Genomic DNA, 22,663 nt, shown 5'->3' on the forward strand with positions numbered 1-22,663 from the left:
TTACACCTCAGGGAAAGTCATGTGTTCAGCAATATTTAAAGATAATGTTACAATGAAAACATTGATGCTGTCTTCAAAAACATCGCAATAGTTCTTTCATATGCCTCTACCTAATCTTGCATTCAGCGAGTTAAACGTACTAATGTTGTGCTCTCCCACTCAATTTTGATACAAAAGTAGGTGGTTACATAAAACCTTTAATTCTGTTTTGCTTTTTAGCAGTGTTTACCTCGGTGGCTTGTGAATTTGCTGATTGACTTATAAAACTGTAAAAACTGCAGCCCTCTGTGGTCAGTTGTTCTGAGGAGAGATAGACCCAGGTCTGTGATTTTTAGCACACTGAAAATTTTGTCTCTCATACAGCCTTGATCCTGATTGACACTACAGTTAATGTAAACTTAAACTATTAATATGAACATAAACTGCCCTTAACAAGGGGTAGAAAGGTTAGGTTTAAAACACCCAAAATCCTGCAGTTGTTTACAGTTTTATAGTAATAGTGCTTGTGTGTGCTCCCTGTCCACCCCCAAGGCCGTAGCAGTCTGTACATAGTTGTATATTAGAAATGTGCCAGAAGAAACAAGATGTTACCATTTTTATGACTTCATGGGTTTGGTATTTTCTTAATACTTTGGGGTTTACTCACACATGCATATAAAAGAGAAGGTACATTTGTATGTTCTTGTTCACCAGTGGGCAATATTTAAATGTCTTAGCAAAAAATGGCACTGATTAAATTTGTCAGATGAGGTTTTGTAAATTTATCTGAAAACAAATTAATAGAGCACTCAGTGAAAGTAGGCTTCAAATTAAAGAATTTGTTGTAAATTTCATCAGGTGTGCAATGCAAGCTAATAGAAATTTCATAAAAGCTGCAAAAGCTTCATTTCTGTCAGCCTTGCACAAAGGCTCACTTTTAGTCTATTGTAAAACGTTATGTAACAGACACACTCTTGGAATTGTCACTTGTTCAGGTAGCTGCCCTTAATGTTTTAAGTAAAGTTTCAAGACCTCAGATGGCTTTAAGAGGCAACTCTTAGAAGCCTCTTGATTTCTTTTTTTTACCAGTTTTGAAGATTTTACAGCTGACTTAAAATGTTGCCCTGTTCAGGAAAGCATTTAAATCAGTTTGGTTTTCCAGAGCACATAAAGCATGTGCTTATATTTCATAGATTTCAAGGAATGTAAACATATGCTTTAAGTGTTGTATTTGCATACATGAGTGATTTTTATGCTTTACTGAGTTGGGACCAGTAGCTTGTGCAACTGCAGAAGTTTTGCATAAGCCTGAAATGCTCTAATATTTTTGGCACTTACTATTCAACCAGGTCTCCTGCAGCCAGGTTGATGCTGTTGACTTGGCTACAGCTTCAGACTCACCCCTTTTTCCTTTTTTTCTTAAATTGTGTACCTCAGTTCCTCATGCATGGGGTCACTGGTGTTTATTGAACTATTTGCTACTGAGAAGATATTTCACGTGTTTGTTTAATCCTGTTTGAAAATGAAAACTGCCTTTAACAATTTTGTAAAACTGAAAGTTGTATCAAGCCAGTCATGAATCACTTCTTGCTTTTTTTGTAAGTAGGTATTGGTTACAAACATTACTATTGTAACTTTTCTTCTTTACTTAAAAACATTGTTTACTACTGTGTGTAATAATTTTAAGGAAGAAATTACCTGCCTGTAGCAGTTAACTGGGGAATAGCTAATACTGGAAGAGCAGCAGGTAAGTAATGTTCCATTGCATAGATATCTTAAATTTTAAAATAAAAAAAAGTAATGTCACAAGCATTTTATGTAGGATCTGATATTTTAGTCCACATTGAAATAGATTTGAGACTGTTGCTCTTTTTACATAGAGTATAATTTCTCACTCATATATTTCCATTGCTGGCAATGGGAATAGCAGGAGGTAAATAACATAAGTTAAACAGAGTGACCATTGTCACCTGAGAGATAAGATCCCTATATGAAGCCAATTATTTCTGCCCATTCTCCAAATTCTTACTTTTAACTGATAAATGTACTGTGTTGCAATTTAGATAATACCCTATTCTTGTTGTGAGCTTCCTTCCTTTGTTAGATTTTTTTTTATAAAACAAAAAAATGTACAGAAAAAAATCCAAAGACCCTGATAGACACCAAAAAGGAATATGCCTAATGTACATCATGTATAACTGGATCTGTAGTAGAATTTTTACCGAGTCATAGTTTACTAAAGGTTCCTGCAATTTTCTGTGCACATGCAGGAAACAGCAGTTTGGAAACTTGCTGACTGGTGGTGATGCCATGGTGGCTACTGCTGTTTAATATCCATTCAGTTGTATTTCATTTCCTTTTGCTGATGAAAGGATGAAACAATCTATGAGGAAATACTTCATTGTTTTCAAGTATTGAGTTTATAAGCAACACTGAAAATATAATCTTAAGGCTATGTCCTTTATCTTGAAAGACAAAACTAACAAGTGGTGACTTAGATGTGGTAGTGCTTTACCAACAGAATTTGTTTTGATGGTTTGTTTTTTAGAAGTAGAGGGTGTTTTTTTTAAAGTAACATTTTTACAGGACTATACGTTTTGACAGGTCAAAGTACTTAAGAAGAACATTGCATTTTGGAAACTGTACAGTCTTTTTTTTTTTCCTTTCCTCATTCCCTTTTTGCTTTCTGTGCCAATAATTTTTGTTCTGCTTGCATTTTGAAAAATGTTTGTCAGAACTTCACATTTTTTATTTACAGTGTGGCTTATAAGCTTGGATAGCTGTTGTTTTTTTTGTGTTAAACAAGGTATTTTTATTAAATTTAGGCATTAGCTTTTTCTTTATTGACTGAGTACTTTCTGGTTTTGTTCCCTTGAAATCGGTGAGGCTTAGTTTTTCTAACTGTATTTTTTTTTACCTGATTGTTTAGTTGCATACCCAAACCCTTGTAAATGTTTTTTTCCTAGTTGTATGTGGATAATTGGAGATTTAAATGTTGTATATACTTGTCATCTGTGTTTCTAGTAAAATACATGGCATTCTTTGTAGAAATACTTAATTCCTGATTTTCTTTCCTTATCCACTTGCTCTTTATGTACAGGTTAAACAGACATTGCTCCCATTTTTATTTATAGAATTTTATACCTGGCCTGTTAAAATTCTCTTTGGTTCTTGTATAAGCTGAGATACAGCCTTAAATTTCCTATCACAGTGCTCGTTAAGATACTGTCAGTCATGGAGATCTAAATACAAAACATGCACATTTAGGACTTGTACTCTTCAGAGATCTGAGACACTAAATTGCTTCTGCGTTGAAATACAAACCCTTCAAGATTTCAGAGAAGGAAAGTGCAGGTTAGTGTCCATATGAAAAAATGAATTAATTTGAATTATTTCCAAAATTTTAACATAGAAAAGAAGCAGTGTGGATTCAGATGAGATTCAGATTATTTTGGTAATTGACTGCACAGGTCTTGAACATAATCGTTGCAGCATGCTGATGAATTATGATGTTTATGCAGAAATACTGTCTCTTGCAATTATGATGCCTTGCAATTTATACTTCAGACTGGCTTGGGGTGGATGGGAGTATTGAGTTGGGGGTTTTTTGGTTTTGTAGTTGTTTCACCTTCCTCCCCTTCCCTCCCCATACCCCATTAAAGTCTGGCATCCCATGTATTTTTAGATTTCTGTTTACCTTTAGAGAATAAATTTACTAAGGAGCAGTTTGGGATATAGGAGTTCCTTGGTTTGATGATCTTATGGGATTTGTTTTCCCCTGTGTTGGAGAAAATACTATAAAGCTCCTTATTCCATTTATATAAGACACATTTGTTAATTCTTGAACCCTTTCTGTAGCCCCAGTGATTGCAGTGGGTTCTGGGATGATGCCTATGCCTGTGCTTAAATCTTCTAAATACACTAATTTTACACAAGTCTCTTGAAAAGAGTAATCAGTATACCTTTGATCCTGATGGAATGGAGCACTTAAGTTGTAAAAATTTCCATCTATTTGTACCATTTAATGTGATTTTTTACATGATTTTAGAAATAACACTTTAGAGTATATTCAATAGACTTCAGCCTCACCCTCTTGTACACAATATTTTGTAATAGAAAATATTTTAAACTGTGCATATTATCACACTATGAAACAGACATTCCTTTGATCTTCAGATGTAAGAAAATGAGGAATGTGTGTGCTTTTATAAATATAAATGGTTGCAAATTCATATTCCTTACTACAGCAGTTGTCCTTTTTTAAAATAATAAAGGAAAAAAGAAAAAAGTCAAGTGTTTTAAAGGTGAAATACATTCCTATTTGGTAAACTGTAACATTTTTATGATTACCAGCTGACTTTCTAAACAAAAGGCTGTATTGTCTTCCTGTACCATTCGATTTCCTGGTTCCTGGTTTTGCACAAGGATATATGGGTAAAATATTCAAGAAATAGTTTGAAATACAGGAGAGGGGTTGTCCAAGCTGGAATGCAGGATTATAATGCAAAATGTAAGGAAATGGTTGCCTGTCAGAATGCCTGACTCCAAAGGATTTTATATATATAGTAAACAATTCCCTGATGCTGGCAGGCCAAAGAGTCTGTTGAATACTGGAGTTTTTTTGAGACCTATATTTCTCCACCAGGTAAGATGGTATCCTAGCAAATGTGGATTTCAATACATTTTCAGCAGAGGTACTTAAATAATCTGTAAGTTTAGAGATAATTTCATTTTTTTAGATGTTATACTTGAAATATTGCACAACTTTTAGCTTTCATAGGTTTCTTTTTTTCAGCCTTTAGGAGACTGTTAAGCAATTTGCTGTCCAACTTTTGTGTTGGTCTTAAACTGCAATAGTAGTTTACCTTGTATTGAAGAAATAAAGACATTTTTATATTAAAAAATACTTTTGTCTGTCTTCATTTCAGTTTGTGTAATTTCTTTGCAATTCTCATTATTGCCAGACTTGAAATTTTCAGACATTAAAACTTGGAGGGTGGACATTCTAAGATTGTTACAGCTAGATTCTGTGCTGTAATTAATTCTGAATCTAGAAATAGTTTATACTAGCTCTTGTCCTTATCTGGACTTGTAGCAGTTTACAACCAGTGACGAGTGCAGAGTTTTTAAAGCTGATCTTATTTTTCTATAAAATACAGTGACACACACGAAGTGTGTTAACTAAAGGAAATAAAATAAGCATGTACATAAAGCAATTTCAGTCTCTTAATGTTACATTTTCAGACTAAAAATCAGTGTAATAATGTTTGTAGCTGTGGGCTTTCTCTGTAGGAGGCATTAAACCGCTAATGATAGAACTTTTTAATCTGGTTTCTTGCTTTGACTAAATCTGGCAAATGTTAATCATTGCAAAGCATGTGTGTGTTAAACGCAGCGGTTGTAAAACAGCTGTATGGCAGGTTGAACTGCTGCCAGCTCATGTCATGCAAGACATTGGTTTGATACCAGTGACAGTATCCATCCTCTGATGATTTGAAACTACTTTTGATACTGGGGTTACATGGGCAAGTGTTTTAACTGCTAAAGCAGAACATTGTTACATAAAAAGTATCTCTGTGTTACATACACGAAGCCACCTGCATTGCCATACTGTGCCATTCTAGTGGTGAACTTCCATAATTCATAGCACTTGTCAAAGTTCATTAATTCTGGCACAAAATGAGCTGTATCCACTGTGCCATCTTAGATTTACTGGTATCATTTTCTGTGCTGTTGGCTCCACCTTTGGCCTGTGGTGAGCCTCTGCAAACCACATTTGACAGTTGTACGATGATGTGAGCATGCTGGTGTTCATTTGGGAAAAAAATATAATTTCATAAATAATATTTTCAAAAAATAAAATTTAATCTGATTGGCTTGGAAGAACACAACATTCATGACTGTATTTAAACCCAGTGGGTAACTGTACAGGTCTCTGCAGAAGAAACTAAATGTTCATCAGAAAATTAACTTCAATTTCTTTGGGTAGTGATCCAAACCTGAAATAATGGAAATAACATTCACTTACTCTAAAGGGCTCAGACATTATTTGTCCAAATAGCAAGCAACAGGATAGGAAAGCCAACTTGGCCACCGAGTTTACTGTACTGTGTCAGAATTCACCGTAACAACCTGAGTTTTTAACGTGATTGGGTATTGTAGCCTGGTTTCATTGGCCACATGAAAATTCAGAGGTGGAAATGGTGTTAGGCTGTGGCTGGTGGGGTTCAGGGGACTCCAGGCTTCCTTCTGCATTAAGATCAGACGGGGAAATCATTGTGAACTCTCTGATTTTGAAAGTATCTTCCTACAATTTTCCTCCAGGTTAGGGTGCTCAGCAGTTCCAATTGCTGAAATAAGAGACAAGTGTAAAGCATCCTGTCCCCAAAACATGGGATGTATAAGATAAACACAGTGAGGATTCAGTAGTACATGGATGAACTCGTTGTGGAGATGTTCAAGCATAGGTCAACTAACCAGGACGGAAGACCATCAAGGTATGCTTTGAAATGGTATTAGAGAATGGGGAAGCTAATATAACAAGTATGGGGTTTGTTTTCTTCCATGAGAGTTCCCTAGGGAAAATACTATCCTTTGAGCTGCAGACATGGAAATAATTTCCACTCACTAGGAAAATGTTCTAGCTCAGTTCTGCTTGTAAGGACCTTGCCTCCAACCTCTTTCAGGGTCTTCTTCATAACTGCTGCAGATTATAAGGCCCAAAGGCCTAGGTGAGCTGGGGGGAAGAGATCCTGGTGGAATCTAGGCTTCAGATTACTGTCCTTGCTAGTTTCTGTCTGACTGGAGAGTCTCCAGTGCTTAGCAATGAAGTTGGAGCAGAAGCTTTCTCTCTGCCACCTCAGCAAAGAGAGCTAACTCTTCCCATCTATCATGTCCTCTGAAAAATGCCTAAACCCCAAAATCACCCGCACCAGGATAAACCTTTTACTGAACATGGCTGTACTGGGCTGAGTAACCTCATTGTGTGGCCCTTATTGACTGTTAGTTTTTTGGGAGGAGAGGGGGATGGAATGCATTTATGAGGTTTGGCAGGGGAGCCTGAAATAGTTGTATGAGCCTTCTGTTCTTACAGTAACTGCAATCGAAGGGGCATTACTGGACTGTAGGAACTTCTGTGAGAGCTCTGGTGTTCCTGTGGACATCTGCTGTAGTTTCTGCATACCAGGCAATGAGACAGCTGAGTTCCTCAGATGTTTTTACAGGAAGAAGTTGTCTTCCCTTTTGCTGCTGCTCCTTTTCTGCACCAGCCTCATTGAAAGCATTACTGAAGTTTGTTCTCTCACAAAGCTGGTGTTTTGCTTTATATGCTGTCAGTTCAGGAGTTACTGATCAGAGAGAGGCTTTAGTTTTAAAAATTTGTCTCTGGAAGTGAAACATCTTGAGCACCTTCAGGGAAGCAGGTACTGAGTAAGTAGTTGGAAGTGTCTTTTTTTAACCCTCTTCTTGGGCTGCAAAGACAGCTTAGATTTGTACTAATAATTTAGGGGTAATATTTTAGGAGTATTAGTGCTGTTCTCTGTCGTTTCGTTTTCCTCTGGTTCATCATTCAGGCAGTTTCATAACACTGCAGCTTATCCAGGGAAAATGGTAAGCTGCAAAAGAGAGGAGCAGCAGAAAGCAAATCAAACATCCAAATAAGCACAGCAGAATCTATGAAGCTAGAAGAGGTAAGTTCGTCCAGTACAGGCTGAGTAAAAGACAGAGGTAGTGTAGTTCATCATCACAAAGATGGCTTTTTTACAAGCATTATTACATGAAGTTCTGACGGAAGCACCTGAGTGTCTGTACCCTGAAATCCTGGACTATAACAAATCATGACACACAAGGTGAGGAAAAACTGTTTTAATAATTTTGGGGCTAGGACCTCTGTTTTGCATTGGGATTTAGCTCAGTCTCCTGGAAGGCCTGCAGTATATATCCTGCATGGATATATATACACATGGCCTATATATCTAGGTCATACTCCTAGATACTTAAAGTAGTCAATTGAGAAAGGAGTTTTGCCAAGTTAGCGTTTTTCTAAAGGTAAGATCCTGGTCAGCATAGCATATTTGTTAAAGGAATGTAGTCTGCACACTTAACACCTCTGACAATGGGTTTAGCGTATCCTAAAGTACTTGCAGCATGACACTACTTTCTGCATGCATGCAATGGGATTACTCCAGATGTAGTGAAGACTTTATGACATGATGCTCATTCATGTTCTATGAGTATAGGTAAGGCTGCAGCTGCTCAGGAGACTTTTTTATGTAACAGATGGACAGATAAACTGGAACTATGTAAGAAGGAAAACTTACCTGTCACATTGAATATTAAGCTATTTTATCTCTAGGAAGATACAAAAGCAAGTGATGGCATCTGTAAAATGTAAGTAAACAGCTGGGAATGAGATGATAAGCCTGCTCTGTGTCCAGGAAAAGTAACTTGCTGGAACATGTATAAAAGAGACAACAGAAATACACAAAGTGAAAGTGAGGTGGGAATGTATTTCCTTTCTTAGCCTGGAGAAGAAAGGAGGGGTTTGTGAAAGGTGCAGAAGCAGTACTGTGTGGAGAGACAGCTGGGGAATGCAGCACCTTGGTCAAGGATGTTGCAAGCTTGAGAGGTGTGGTGCTGTCCTTGGGATGAGGGAGGGAGAAGGGCTGGTGCAGTTAAGCTCTTCTGCTGGACAGTTTTTTAATGACTTAGTTTGAGTGTGAAGTGAATCAGACAAGTGATACTGTGTTATACATAAAGTGAATCAGACAAGTGACACTGTGTTATACATAATGTGTAATATAGAAGACAAATGCAGAGCAGCTCACGCTTTTAATGCTGGAACATAAAGTATATGGTGTTCAAGGAACTGATGAAAACTTTGCTAGTTTTTTCCTCCATGCTTTCTGTTCCTGGAGAGACAATGAAAAACAAATGCAGCCCAGTAGAAGCAGCTCTTTGCTGCAGACAGAAGATAGTTATTCCTTTCAGTTAATTCACTCTGAACCTGTTTGTGCATCTCTTCTGAACAATTTGCAGAATTTTTTTAGCACTTTGCTTCCCATCAGACTGCTGGAAGTCTTGTAAATCCAGTTCCTTTGGTGTAAATGGAAAGTAAAATTAATTTATTCTCAAACAAGTCTTCTCAGCTTTACAGAAAGGACCCAGTGCAAGAGATGGTTTTAAAAATGATAAATTGCTGAACTTTTTTTTTTAAAAAACTCCTTGAATCTACTTAGCACTGGCAGTCATTAAGTAGATTTTTTTCTCTTAACCTGCATCTGAGTGGTTAAGATGGGCCCCTAGGTGTCCTGTAAGGGTGTGTTCAAAATGGTGTAGATGTGATCAAGGAGTGTAAAAGGGCTCTTTCTGCCATCTAGTGGCATCAAAAAAACCCCCTCTGCTTCACTTAATTAGTAATCTCATTAATTGTGTCTGCATTCTCAGAACTAGGTGTAATAATCCTCAACTGTCCTAAGTTCAAGAAAATAGCAGTCACTTTTTGCTCTCCTTTTCCACAAAATAAGCAAGCTGCATTTTCTTTGCCTTGACCCCTCGTGAAAAGGTCCCTGTTTATTGTTTGAATGCCTTGTGAGTGCACTGCTCTTAAATTCCTGTGTGTGTTTCCCTATATGATACACTGGTACTGAAATATTTCAAGGCTTAGAAACCTTTCTTTGATGCTAAAGATGCTGGGAAAAGATACTGTCCACACAGGTAGATAAAATGTTGCCTGTAGTGGAATGCATGCTAAAACCCCTCTGAAGATGGATGGGTTCCCCTGTGGAACAGGCAGCATTTGCCTCTGAAGGAGCAGCGAGCTCTATGGAGTTCCTGATTTCTGAGGCTCACTGGTGTCCCGTTTCCCTGTCAGGCATTTATTACTTCTTGTGACAGGCAGCTACCCTTGCCACCTTTTACAATCTGCAGACTGCTTCTTTTAAAAAATACATGGCTCTCCTTGGATGTTATAGGTCCACACTGGTGGGAGGGGATAGAAACAGAGACCATTCATGCCAAACAGAATCCTTATTCATGGGTCAAGTTGTAAGGGACTTGGACTCCCACCTCAGAAAGTTAGTTGGAGCCTAGATGTAATTAAAACTGCAGTTCTCACTTTCTTGAGAGTGATTTAGCCTGGAATATTTGCAAGATGAAGGTTCATAGCCCCTACTTTCTCAAAGACCTGTAGTGTAAGGGTATTGAAAATGTTGAATAGTGTAGAATAGTTAACAGATTCCTCCAGAATAATCTGTTGAAAATAATGTCTAAATTGTTGCTGTGTTCTTTTTTTAGTACATGGAGTACTTTGAAATAAAAAGAGTCAGAGAAGGCCAATGTTTTACTAGCAGCTGTAAAAAGCTGTATTCTGAGCTTCCTATGTAAATATGAATTCTCCATAAGATTAAAGCTATCTGCTGGCTGGCTTCTATCTCAACAGGAGTCCAGGAAAATTTTCTTGGTATTAATTAGTAGTAACAGTATGATACTTCAGAAAAATAACTTATTTTGTCATGTAGCATTCCTACTGTGTCCTTTTAATTCCAAGTTATCTCCTGCCTGTTCCATTTAGTTAGGCAATTTATAATATTTTAAAGTCAGTTTTATGCCTTTTACTCAAAAATAATTTAGAAATAAAATGTGAACCTCTACATTATCATCTCTCCCTTTTTTTGAGTTATAATTATAGCAATAGCTAGTTCAGATTTTTAACTGCGAGTGAGGTACTTGGGTACATTACCGAAGAAGGAAAGGTTTCTAAAAATGCAACTCTTTATTTAGGGGAAAAAGTAGCAACGTGCCAAAACCACATTACCATCAAATTAAATTAGTAGTCTGTTAAAACAGGGTTAGTGAGAGAGATGGTGGTATACCATTCCTTGCTGGAGCCAGGTTTGTGCTACCTCCAGCTGCACTTGATTCTTGGAGCACCCAAGAATCACCCACTCAGTTTGTCCTTTCCAGGGTTGGAAGAAGTTTGAGGAAAATCTTACGTGACACTTCTGCAAGGTCAGCTCCTGTGAGATTGTATGTAATCCCCTTACAAAGAATAAAAATGTAAGCATCTCTTTTGAACTTAAAAAAAGGAAAAGTAAAACCCACAATTTTGGAATAAAATCTTGGAATGCTGAGGAACCTGGTAATTTTGTCAAGAGTTTGGAATGGGAAGTTGTTCATTATTTGTTGTGTATGCCAGTGTCCAGTGTTGTGTGTGCCATCTGAGAACAGCGGGCAGGTGAGGGGCTCGGCTCGGAGGAGCAGCCACCTCCCTCTTTCGCAGCTCTTTCCTTTCACAGCAGTGGCATATGAAAAAACTTCACCTGAACTGCACTCTTGGACAGAGGCTGGGCCCAACAGTTACAGCATGATGGCAGATCATGTGCAGCAGCTCCCAAAAACAGGTTGGTAGAAGCAGATTTCAGCACTTAGGTTCTTCAGGGTACTCCCAGCCCTTTGCTACACAGGAACCTGCCTAACGTGGTCTAGTTCAAACAATCCCATCAATTTCCAGCCTTTCCTGTGTCATGTTGTTATGCAGATTCTTCTCATTCCACATGTTCCAACAAAGGTTTTCCCTCCTTAGCCACAATCTGCCTCTGAAATTCAGTGACTGCCTTGAAACCCTCTCCATTTGAGATGATTTCCTTTTCCAGTTGGCACAGAGCACATCCAGTCCCAGTTTCTCCAGTTCTGCCAATTCTTTTCTTAGATGTGCTTCCATCTTAGTAATAACATTCAAGCCTGGGAATATTCAGATAATAAATCCATTAACCATTCTTTTGGTGAACAAATCTTTGTATCAGGTTTAAAAAAGGAATTTATTTCAATCAACCTATAGCTCTATGATTGGCCATACTTACAGGTAAAATATTGGGAAAGGTGTGGGTGTGTTTTAGCCTTCCATACTTCCTTGCAAGGGACACAAGAAAGCAAAAGAGCAAGAAAGACTGGAAAATGTTGCCTAGGATATGAAGCTCAGTCTTGTCCTGGGGCAGGCAACTGCATCATTTAACTTCCTCTGTGTTTTATCTTAAAACCTCACAGGGTCTGTCTGGGGTGTTTGCTCCTGCACTTCTTACAGGACATCTATCCTGCTCCTCCCATGCTCCAGGGGTTACAAAAGGAAATTGCTGCCTGAGTTTATTCTTGGCTAGATTATATTAACCTCAATTTTGTACTGATACTGCTCATCCTCTTGCTATTTCCCTTCCCATCTTGCTTAACCCCCTAAGGCATTTCCAACAGCTAGTTAATACTTTCTCTACCTTTATTTTGGTAAATTTGTTTAAAGAGGCTCTGACTTTCTTTAAGGCACATGGTGTTTAGGCATGGTGAACATGGCACCAATTTGCCCCGTTCTTGCATATTTGCCTTTCATTTTTATTTTGTTTTGTTTTTGGTTTGGTTTGTTGGGTTTTTGGGGTTTTTTTTTGTTTGGTTGGTTGTTTGTTTTTTTTTTAACAGGAGATAATACACTAGATATTAAGAAGAAATTTTTCAGTATGAGGGTGGTGAGGTACTGGAATGGGTTACCCAGGGAAGTTCTGAATGCTCCACTCCTGGAAAAGTGGTTGAGGCCAAGTTGCATGGGACTCTGAGCAGCCTGGTCTGGTGGAAGGTCTGGCACAGCAGGGATGAGGATGAGAACTAGGTGGTCTTTAAGGTTCCTCCCAACCCATTTTATTATATACTATTTTAACAGAAAGGTGCACTCTTTTTCAGATGGGGCCTTAACAAGGTTTGTATGATTGCTTCTGATGAAGTTTTTGATGCTCTTAAATCCTGTTCTCTTTCTGACAGATTAACAAAGGTTGGTTACACCTCTGTCTTTAAAAACCAAAGCAGAAATATTTGAGCACACCCTTCCCAAAGGGAGATCTGTAGGGTAGTCATGAGCATGTGGGAGGAAAAGGTTTCTTTAGATCAGGAACTGCACCATTCTCCATTTTGTTCATCTTGTTCATGGCATAGTCGGTCTTCCACAGAAACCAGTTATTAATTAGATTAACCTCAGGACATTTTTCTTTGAAGACAGAGCTTGATCACTTGTAAAAGCCTGGCCCAGCTGCCAGTCTTGCCACTTGCTTTAATAAAAACGCTCTAACATTTCAGAGCTGAGCAGTGCTGGTGCTGTTCACACAATCTAGTTCATACAAGGAACAGGGTAGGAAATTTTTGCTCTCTGGGAGAGGGTTAGGCATGATGTTCACTGTCTTCTTGTCTGTCAGGAGTCTCAGCACAGGCATTGGAGGGCCACGGGAGGGAGGATGCTCTGGAAAATGGTTTTTGTAGGCAGCATCTGTATGCAGCTCCCCAGGGGAGTCCACCGACTTCTCCAGTCATCACAGGGACAGACAGAGCTGGGCTGGCCGGAGAGTGCAGCTGGGGCAGGGAGCAACTCCACAAGTGAAGGACCCGTCAGACTCATCCCGAGACAGCTGGGGTCAGCCTGGAGAAGAGAAGGCTCCGGGGAGGCCTCAGAGCAGACTTCCGCTACCTAAGGGAGCCTGTGAGAGAGCTGGAGAGGGACTTTTTGCAAAGGTATATAGTGACAAGCCGAGAGGGAATGGCTTTAAAACTGTAAGAGGATTGATTAAAAAATTGATCTTGGGAAGAAATTCTCCCCTGTGAGGGTGCTGAGGCCCTGGAACAGTTGCCAGAGTAGCTGCGGATGCCCCACCACCGGGAGTGTTCCAAGGCCTCTGTGGATGAGGCTTCGAGCACCCCGGCGTAGCTCAAAGGAAGCCGCAGGAAGGTGTGCCCGCGCTGGGCACGGGGGCCGGCACGGGCCGCCCTTCGCGCTCCCTTCCGTGCCCGTGTGCCTTTGAGGCGGCGCAGGCCCCGCCCCGCCCCGCCCGGCCGGCAGCGGCGCGGCCCCGCCCCGGAAGCCGCGGGGCATGGCGGTCTCGGGGCGGCGGCGGCGGCGGGAGAAGGCGGCGAGGCCGGGCGGGGCGGGCGGCGGCGGGCGGCGCCCCCGGGCAATATGTTCAAGAGAATGGCAGAGTTCGGGCCTGACTCCGGCGGCAGGGTGAAGGTGCGGCCTCGGCGACCGCCGGCGGAACTCGGGCCCCGGGGGCGGCGCGGCAGCGCCTTTCTGACCGCGCCGTGTCCGCCTGTGTGCCTTTTCTTTCAGGGCGTTACCATCGTGAAGCCGATCGTGTACGGGAACGTGGCGCGGTATTTCGGGAAGAAGCGGGAGGAGGATGGTCACACTCACCAGTGGACGGTGTACGTGAAGCCGTACCGGAACGAGGTACAGGAGGGCCGCTTCCCCGAGAGGCTGCGCAGGGTTTGCAACAGGCGCTCTGGAAAACCGGGGAATTGCCGTCCCTGGAAGCGCGCAAAAAGCCTGTGGATGTGGCCCTTGGGGTCATGGCTTAGTGGTGGCCGTGGGTTAAGGGTTGGACTCCGTGATCCTAGGCGGCTTTTCCAGCCGAGCAGCACCGGGATGTGGGGGTTAGAAAAGCCGGGATTCGAGGAAAGGGCAGGGGGGTCTTTATCTGCAAGCAGAGGAAACTCATAGGCTGGTGGGTTTCCAAAAACCATGGCAAAGGCACGCTTCCATTTATATTCTTTTGGAGTGATCTTTCCAGTTTAGGGGAAGACTGGAGAATATTCACTGGGACAAAAGACTAACAGTTCTGTGCGGCAGGACTAATTTTTTGATTTGCCACTTTGCTTTTCTTCTATGTTTAAAGTCAGAAGAAATGCTGTTCAAAATCAGAAGGAATAGAGGGATAGATGACTGAATAGTAGCTTGGTGTGCTGAATAGCCAGAAATAACAGTGTTTCTGTTTTAGGACATGTCTGCATATGTGAAAAAGATTCAATTCAAGTTGCATGAAAGCTATGGTAATCCTTTAAGAGGTGGGTTTTGCATGTCGGCATTTTGTTCCTAGAACTGGGCTTTTGTTCTGGTTTTATCAAGGGATTAACACTTCTCTGTTGCCTATTGCAGTTGTTACCAAACCACCATATGAAATCACCGAAACAGGCTGGGGTGAATTTGAAATAATCATTAAGATATTTTTCATTGATCCAAATGAAAGACCTGTAAGTACTTTGAACTTTTAACAAAGCTTAAATAATTAATTGTGGTGGCCTACAGCTCTAGGAAATTGTTGGTCAAAATAAGTCTCACTGGCCATGAAAGTAATAAAAATCTGTTCTTGTAGAAAATTATTTTAAGGATTGGTCACATTTTCCTCTTTCTTTGCTTCACTCCTGGTATTCATGACTGCTTTTCCTGTGCTTGGCTTCTCTGACATTTACTAATATGTGACCACGTATTACACCTTACCTGGGTTGGGCAAACACTGAGGATTTCTCTTCCACATAGCTTCTAAGTTCTAGGATATTTGAGTATCTCAGTTTTCTTTTTTCTGTCAGATTGAAATCAAAAAACAGCAGGGTTACTACGCTAGCATAGAGTGCCTGTCTAAGAAGACCAGGTTAAAACAACTCTGTAGTTGGATAAACTACTGGAATTAATTTCTTTCTTCCATTCCTGTGCTTTAGACATATCTTGTAGGTTTGTTTATTCAGATTTAGGTAGGAAACTTGATTACTTTATTTTAGGAGAAAATGATGTTTATTTCTGTAAGGATTGAGTTCCTTCTGTCACATGAACAATCCTTTTTTATATACCTTTTTTTGCTAAATGAGAGTGAAACTAAATTTCATCTTTTTCTTGAATACATGGCGACCGGTAACAATGGGTTTCCTTTGGTGTTGGGCTTAGTGGCATCCTGCCTTGTATTAGTTCCATTCACAGCTTGACCAAGCTGTCCTAAGGTTGGTTGGGTGTTTTGGTTTGCTACTGTTCTGTTTTGGAGCCTGTCGTGTTCTTCCTTCCCAGCAAGTACCAAGGAGCGTCAGGTACTGCTCTGTTCCACCACTGCTCCTGGGCCTGTTTGGAAGGGGAGAAGCGTGGGCGGTGTGCGCTCTTCCCAGGCCACAGGCCAGGTGGTCAGTGGCTCCTCCATTTGCAGTGCAGGGATGGAAGAGCAACCCCATAGTGATTTCAGTAAAAAGCGATTCACAGCCTCCCTGGTGCTTCGTTTTCTCAGGAATAGAGGATAAGGTCACAGAAAACACTTCCTAAGTGATGCATTGAGAAAGTCGGTTTGAATTTAATCACCCATTTGGAAATGTTTTCAGAGAAGGTGGTAAAAATATTTTTTAATATACCTGTCCTAAACCACTAAACTTTTAGTCTCAAGAGGCTTTGGATAGTTGGCATATTTTAACAGGTAATGTTAAATTTCAAGTAATTCTGCTGAAGCTATATGGCATTTATATTTGCATTCCTAAAATATTTTTAAATGCTATAGAGTTATTTTGTAGGAACAAATACTATTTGTTGATACCTAGAACAAGATTTATATTTCCCTACAATTTCTAGCTAATAAAATTCTGTCTTTGCATAGGTAACTTTATATCACTTGCTGAAGCTTTTTCAGTCGGATACCAATGCCATCCTGGGGAAGAAAACTGTAGTTTCTGAATTCTATGATGAAATGGTATGAACATTCTTAATATAATCCTCACATTATTTTGAAGAGAATTAGTGATACCATATATTTTTCTCCATTAGATATTTCAAGATCCTACTGCAATGATGCAGCAGCTGTTAACAACATCACGTCAACTAACGCTAGGTGCTTATAAACATGAAACAGAGTGTAAGTTGAAAATTAAAATATTTTAATTTTAGAAATAACAGTAGTTGGATTTGCTTTTTTTGGTGTTTTTTTTTTCTGCGCTGTAACAATACAATGGATTTGGATGCTGCAAAAAAAGTGCAATTTTGCATTAAATTTAACTTCAACTTTTGCAAAGGTATTAATACTTAACCTGAAAACTTCTAAGATTTTCTTATCCCTATGGCTGCTTAAAAAAAAAGGAATTTTGAATTACTTGGTATGAAGAGTGATGGTATGAACTACATCTAGTCTGACATCTTTGAAATGAATTAAAGCAGAATACATGAAGGTCACCCTGTGGTACAGTTCTGTTCAGCACTGCAAGCAAAGGTCACGCTTGAAGGCCTGAAGTACAGAACAGTTAGTGATGCTTAAAAGCAGCAATCAAAGCAGCAATCCTTTGTGGATAAGGAGTAGTGTCTGAAAACTCTTTTTCCCTTCTACTTCAGTAACTGTAGGCAATTTCATAACATATTTCTTCAGTACAGCATAATGTTTTTTGTGTCCAAATATAAGCTAAAATACTAAGGGAACTAAGGAAATTAAAAGATCCATTGGTTCATAAGTTGTAATGCATGTAGTGATTATTTCTGTTCTGTATTTCGTCTCTTACTTGCTTTCTGAGAGTAGAAGATGTAGTATTTATTGAGCCAAAATCCTGCCCTATTAATTACAAACTTCAATCTCTTGTGGTCCACCTCACCTGACCTTATGGTCACGTGACAACAAATGTCAGGTAGACAACAAATGTCAGGTAGTTTTTGGACAGCAGACACCTAGAGCTAAGAGTGGTGAGCGATTATGAGTTTGAAGCCATTCAAACTTAGGGTTCTTATTTGCTTTTTGTCTGCTTGGCTGTGTGGATGTGTGAGCTACTTGTATGTCCTGCCTCAGTTCAGCCAGTCTTGAGGTGGATTTTCATTATTTTTACATGTTACAGCTTTTGTTTTAAAATTGTATCATAATATGATTCATAAAAACATCCAAATTTAAACTTTTTTCATTTAAAGTTTTTGGATATTTCTCCAGGGAGTAGGTAGAAACTTTCAGTAGCTAGTGGTTTCTTTGTCTAAATGTTTCCTTAAAATGTGTTAATGAAGCAGATAATATTTGCCACTGCCCACAGTTATATATGTATGGGATGTGAGTTGTCTCCACAGCCTTCATAGACTTGTTGGCTTTACCATCTTTGTCCTGAGACTTGTGCATGAAAAAAATAATAAAAAATAGAATCCTTAATGTCAGATATTCATAAAAGCAGGGCAGCATAACCAAAACTTTCAGATACGTAGACTTAAACTCCAGTGAGACTTAGAAAATGGTTGCAGTACATGGAGAAGGAACCACAGAATGGTGGAGGCTTGAAGGGACTTCTGGTTGCATCTTGTCCACCCCCTGCCCTAGCTGGGCCATCTACAGCTGGTTCCCCAGGACTGTGTCCAAGGATGGGGATTCCCCAACGTGTCTGGGCAACCTGTGCCACCTTTACTTTCACAGTAGAGGTTTCCTGATGTTGGCAGGGAACCTCCCATGTTTCATTTTGTGCCTGTGGCCTCATGTGCTGTCGCTGGGTGACACATACTCATAGTTCTCTGTAATCTCCCACGCATTTTCTGTCACCATTCCAGATTTTGTTTTCCTCACCTAATCTTTAAAATAAAATGTAGAAAACTATTTTATTAATTGCATAACTACCTACAAAACTGTTGGACTGAGGGTTGAGTGAATCTGCAAAACACTTTTTTTTTTTTTTTTTTTTTTTTTAAATCCAGACTCTTAATTTTGATTGCAACCATTGAATCTCTAAGGCTGACAGTAACAGACTTTTTCTTCAGGACACGTTATCCAAATTACTGTTTCAATTTTTTAAAAAATCAAATTTCATGGTACTTAAAATATATTTTTTTCTTTGTTACCACCACAGTTGCAGATCTTGAAGTGAAAACCAGGGAGAAGCTTGAAGCTGCCAAAAAGAAGACTAGTTTTGAAATTGCTGAGCTTAAAGAAAGACTAAAAGCAAGTCGTGAAACCATCAACTGTTTAAAGAATGAAATCAGAAAACTTGAAGAGGATGATCAGTCTAAAGATATGTGACAAGTGCTGACTTGAGTGTGTACTGAAAATAGAAAGACTTCAATCATGGAATTGTACGAGTTTTCTTCAGTTCTGTAACTGAGACTATGAGAATTTCACTGGCAAATGATTGAAGTTTGTGGCAATCAACTCCATAAATGGAAGAAAAAAGAAAGAATGTATCCTTGTTTTATAGTTAAAATCTGTGGGTACTTAAGGATTTATTTCAAGTGGAAGTGGTCTTGAAGACCAGACTACTTTTTCTTTGAAAACTGCATTTGAGTCGTGTATAAAAACTTTGTATTAAGTGTTGTATTAGTTTAACGTGATTTTACAAACTGCTGGTGTTTACTTTTTTTACTTTTTTTTTCTACTGATTGTTTAGAGATGCATCTTTAAAGCTAAAAATAAAATTACTAGTTTTTATTTTAATGTTTTTGTCTCTGTCTAGCTGTGGGCTTTAAGAACAGCTGTAAGTAGCTTATCCTGATTTAAGGCAGAGGTTGAAATACAAAGGTATGCAAGTTGTTTTTAGTCTGGTTATAGTGATTTTTGGCATGTCTCTCTGCTATCAGCACAGTGAAAACACTTCCTAAAAACAGGATTTAAAATGATTTGTGTATCTACAAGTAAGAGTTTCTAGCCCCAAAGCTGCTTTAACACCTGTAAATGTATCAATGCTCTGAATTATGCTCAGAAGCAGCAAATTATTCCAGTACTGTTTTGTAGGATTTTGTTTCATATTTGTACTGCACTACAGTCACTTAATCAAATGTTATCTCTGCCACTTCTTCCTCCTCTCACTCTTGCCCTGCTCCAGCCTGGTATCCCTCCCACAAAAGACAGTCTTCAATGAATTTCTCCAATGGGAGAGCTTTTCATGGGCTGCATTTCTTCATGAAGTTTGAAGTCCCCCATGGGGTCACGAGTTCTGCCAGCAAACCTGCACCAGTGTGGACTCCTTTCCATGGGGCCACAGGAGCCCTTCCAGTGCAGGTTTCCCATGGGATCACAATCTCCTTTGGGCATTCCTTTGCTCTGGTGTGAGCTCCTCCTCCACACAGGCTGCAGGTGGATCTCTGCTCCAGCACCTGGAGCATGTTCTCCTTTCTCACCGACGTGATGTCTGCAAGGCTGTTCCTCGCATATCCTGACTCCTCTCTCCGCTCCTGTTCCCCCTGCCCAAGCAAGATTTTGTTTTTCCCGTTTTTAAATCAGCAGCCTGTTGGGCTCAGCCTTGGCCAGTGGCAGATCCATCCTGGAGCCATCTGGAATTGGCTCTGTTGGACATAGGGGAAGCTTTCTAGCATCTTCTCACAGAAGCCACCCCTATAACCCACTCAGTACAAAAGTCTTGCCACAAATTAAGTCACTAGCAAGTGTTCCCCTGAAAAATCAGTACATGATTTTATCAATCCTTTGAGAATGAAGCACTCCTTTTTTCATATTTGAAACAACTGATGATTGATGGGCTTTTATATGGCTTGGTAAACTGAAGTGAAAGTTTCATCACTCAGTATGTGGACTTGGGGTTTTCATTAAGAACAGCAACTTGGCATACTTGGTTTATGCTATTATGAATACACATATGTTGAGGAGCAGCTTGTACCTTGGTGTCCACACAGATCCTTCCTAGCAGTGCAGAATATCCAAATTTGTCAATTTTTGGCTACTTCAGTGCTTTGGTTTCTTTATTCAGTAGCCAATTTCCTTTTAAGCAGCAGCTGAAGAATGCTGTTTCACCAGTGAGCATCATATCAAGTATGCAAAACTATTAGTGTCATTTCCATTTCCACTAGAAAGACTTGGGCGTTTAAAATGTTTTATCTAAGACAATTAATACTCGTCACAGTCATTTCAGACAATGACCCATTACTTGGTATCCAGTATTATATATCACTAGTCCTTTTCTTACCCAGCTCCATCTCATACAACTCAGTTCTTGCCTCTGGGTTTGGCACAGTGTAGTTTACAGTCACACTGAAGTACTATAAGACCGTTGCCCAGGATGTTTCTCAACAGAAGTGCCATTATCTGACAGGAGATGTGTAGATACAGTTAAAGAATTTTTGTAGTCAGCGGAGATGGAACTGGAAGCAACAGTAAAGCACCGTGTTCATTTTGTTTCTAGACAAGTGCTGGTAATAACACCAAACCTTTGCTGCTCCTGTGTTTCATCCATATAAAATACATTGATGAGTGTTTGTGTCTTAATGAGAATACAGATTTAAGAGCATTTCAGGTTGTTTTCAGACATGATGTTTTCCAAACACCAGGTGGCAGGTATGTCCAAAATATTCTCCAGTCTCCACCGCAGCTTAATTAGTGGGATTTTGGCAGATCTGTGATATCTTTGGTTGATTTCATTTGCTTTGAGACTTGATCATCTGATAAGAACACCCGTGTCTGTTTTTGTACTGGTGACCAAATTAATCTCTTGCATGTTATATAACTTTTCAGCCGCCTTGTCAACAATTCAAGTGTGCTGTGCCAGGAAGCACAAAATAAAGCGTGAATGTTTACAATTTTTCTTCATTTGGGAAGAAGCTATCAAAATAAAAATTTCTGCAGTTGCCTTTAGTTGTTTCTTTTTCCTTTTTCAGGCCAAGATTATATGACAATATGAGTGCACAAAACATAACTCAGACTGGACTGCATACTTTGCTTGCACTCAACTGCAGGTCCAAAATAGCAGGATTTTACATCAGTAAAAATAATTACTTCTTACAACTTAATGTTGATAAACTTAATAAACTTAGTTGACTACTTACTGCTTAATGACTACTACAAATGAACCTTTAGCTTCCAGATGTGTTGGAACTTCTAATTTTCCTGTATACAGCAGGGAAGAACAGATTGACTTAGAAGGGGAAGAAAAGAGAATTAGGATGGCAGAAAAGAATACCAACAATGAGAAATTCATGTTATAGATATATATTTAGTTGGGATTTATGTAACATTCGCTTATGATACATTCATACTATTTCCATTTAAAATATTTTAAACTAGCACTTGAAGTCAGGTAAGTTTCTAGTGAAACAGTCTTGCCTACACAGATCACTAATACACATCCAAAATTAAAATGTATTTCTTGATTTTCATAGGAAAAGCCTCTTGAATGTCAGTGATTAGGCCACAAAAAGAACTTCATTAACATTGCAATATACAGTATTTGTCCTACTCTGCCCCGTATGACTGTATTTTTAAGGTGTTCATTTGTTAAATGAGAAGCTGGCCCTTCTTATTCCCACACCTGTGGGGAATTCTGTACTTCAGGGCAGAAAAGAAATTCCATCTGATCTACTACTGGCTTCTGCTTTGCAAATACTTTCACCTGAAGTAACTAATAGCTTTTGTTCTTCTTAATATCTTAATTCTGCAATGTCAGGCAAATCTCACTTTTTGTCGGTCTACAAACCAGCTTTTTTAAAATTGCACATTTTATTTAACCTCTGATCTAGAAGGTTAATAAAAAGCATATCTATGTTTTTAAGAGTAAGAATCAATCTGGGTTATTTTTGTTTTAATTACTGTCTTGAGTAAAGTGATAACTGTGTTCCACCTAAAGCTCCATTCAGGCCCCAAGCCACCTGAACTCTGAGTAGGTAAAAAGGAGCATGTTGAGAAGTTACATTTGAGGAGTTTGCAGTTAACTTTTGGTGTTATTTCCTGATTTCTTTATGGAAATTTATGTAGTAGGTAAAGCATTTACTTGTAAGCTAAATATTGCCAAGGAAAACTGAATCTGCATTACTTAATTCTAGTTCTTCACTATGAGAGTACTCTCCTGTGCTGCTGCCCAAGGTGAGCTGTGGAGAGTCAGCTCTGCAAGACTTCTCTAAGACTGGCCAAGGAACAGGCAAGAAAAAACATAACCTCATGTAGTGATTAGGGCATTAGAGACAACA

General features: G+C 39.3%; 1 protein-coding gene across 3 annotated transcripts; it reads left to right on the forward strand.

The window, feature by feature from the left end:
* Positions 1 to 13,883: 13,883 nt before the first annotated feature.
* Positions 13,884 to 19,187, forward strand: YEATS4 (YEATS domain containing 4). Of its 3 annotated transcripts, XM_062491185.1 has the most exons (7): positions 13,884 to 14,011; positions 14,111 to 14,230; positions 14,778 to 14,844; positions 14,936 to 15,030; positions 16,407 to 16,499; positions 16,574 to 16,661; positions 18,607 to 19,187. In XM_062491185.1, the coding sequence occupies exons 1-7, from the start codon at positions 13,961 to 13,963 to the stop codon at positions 18,774 to 18,776; spliced, it is 684 nt and encodes a 227-aa protein (XP_062347169.1). In that variant the 5' UTR covers positions 13,884 to 13,960; the 3' UTR covers positions 18,777 to 19,187. The 3 variants fall into 3 exon arrangements, with proteins under 3 accessions (XP_062347169.1, XP_062347170.1, XP_062347171.1); XM_062491186.1 differs by lacking the exon at positions 16,407 to 16,499; XM_062491187.1 differs by lacking the exons at positions 14,778 to 14,844; positions 14,936 to 15,030.
* The last annotated feature ends 3,476 nt before the right edge of the window (positions 19,188 to 22,663 follow it).

The sequence above is a fragment of the Cinclus cinclus genome, chromosome 4 (genome assembly GCF_963662255.1).
Source record: "Cinclus cinclus chromosome 4, bCinCin1.1, whole genome shotgun sequence".
Classification (NCBI taxonomy): domain Eukaryota; kingdom Metazoa; phylum Chordata; class Aves; order Passeriformes; family Cinclidae; genus Cinclus; species Cinclus cinclus.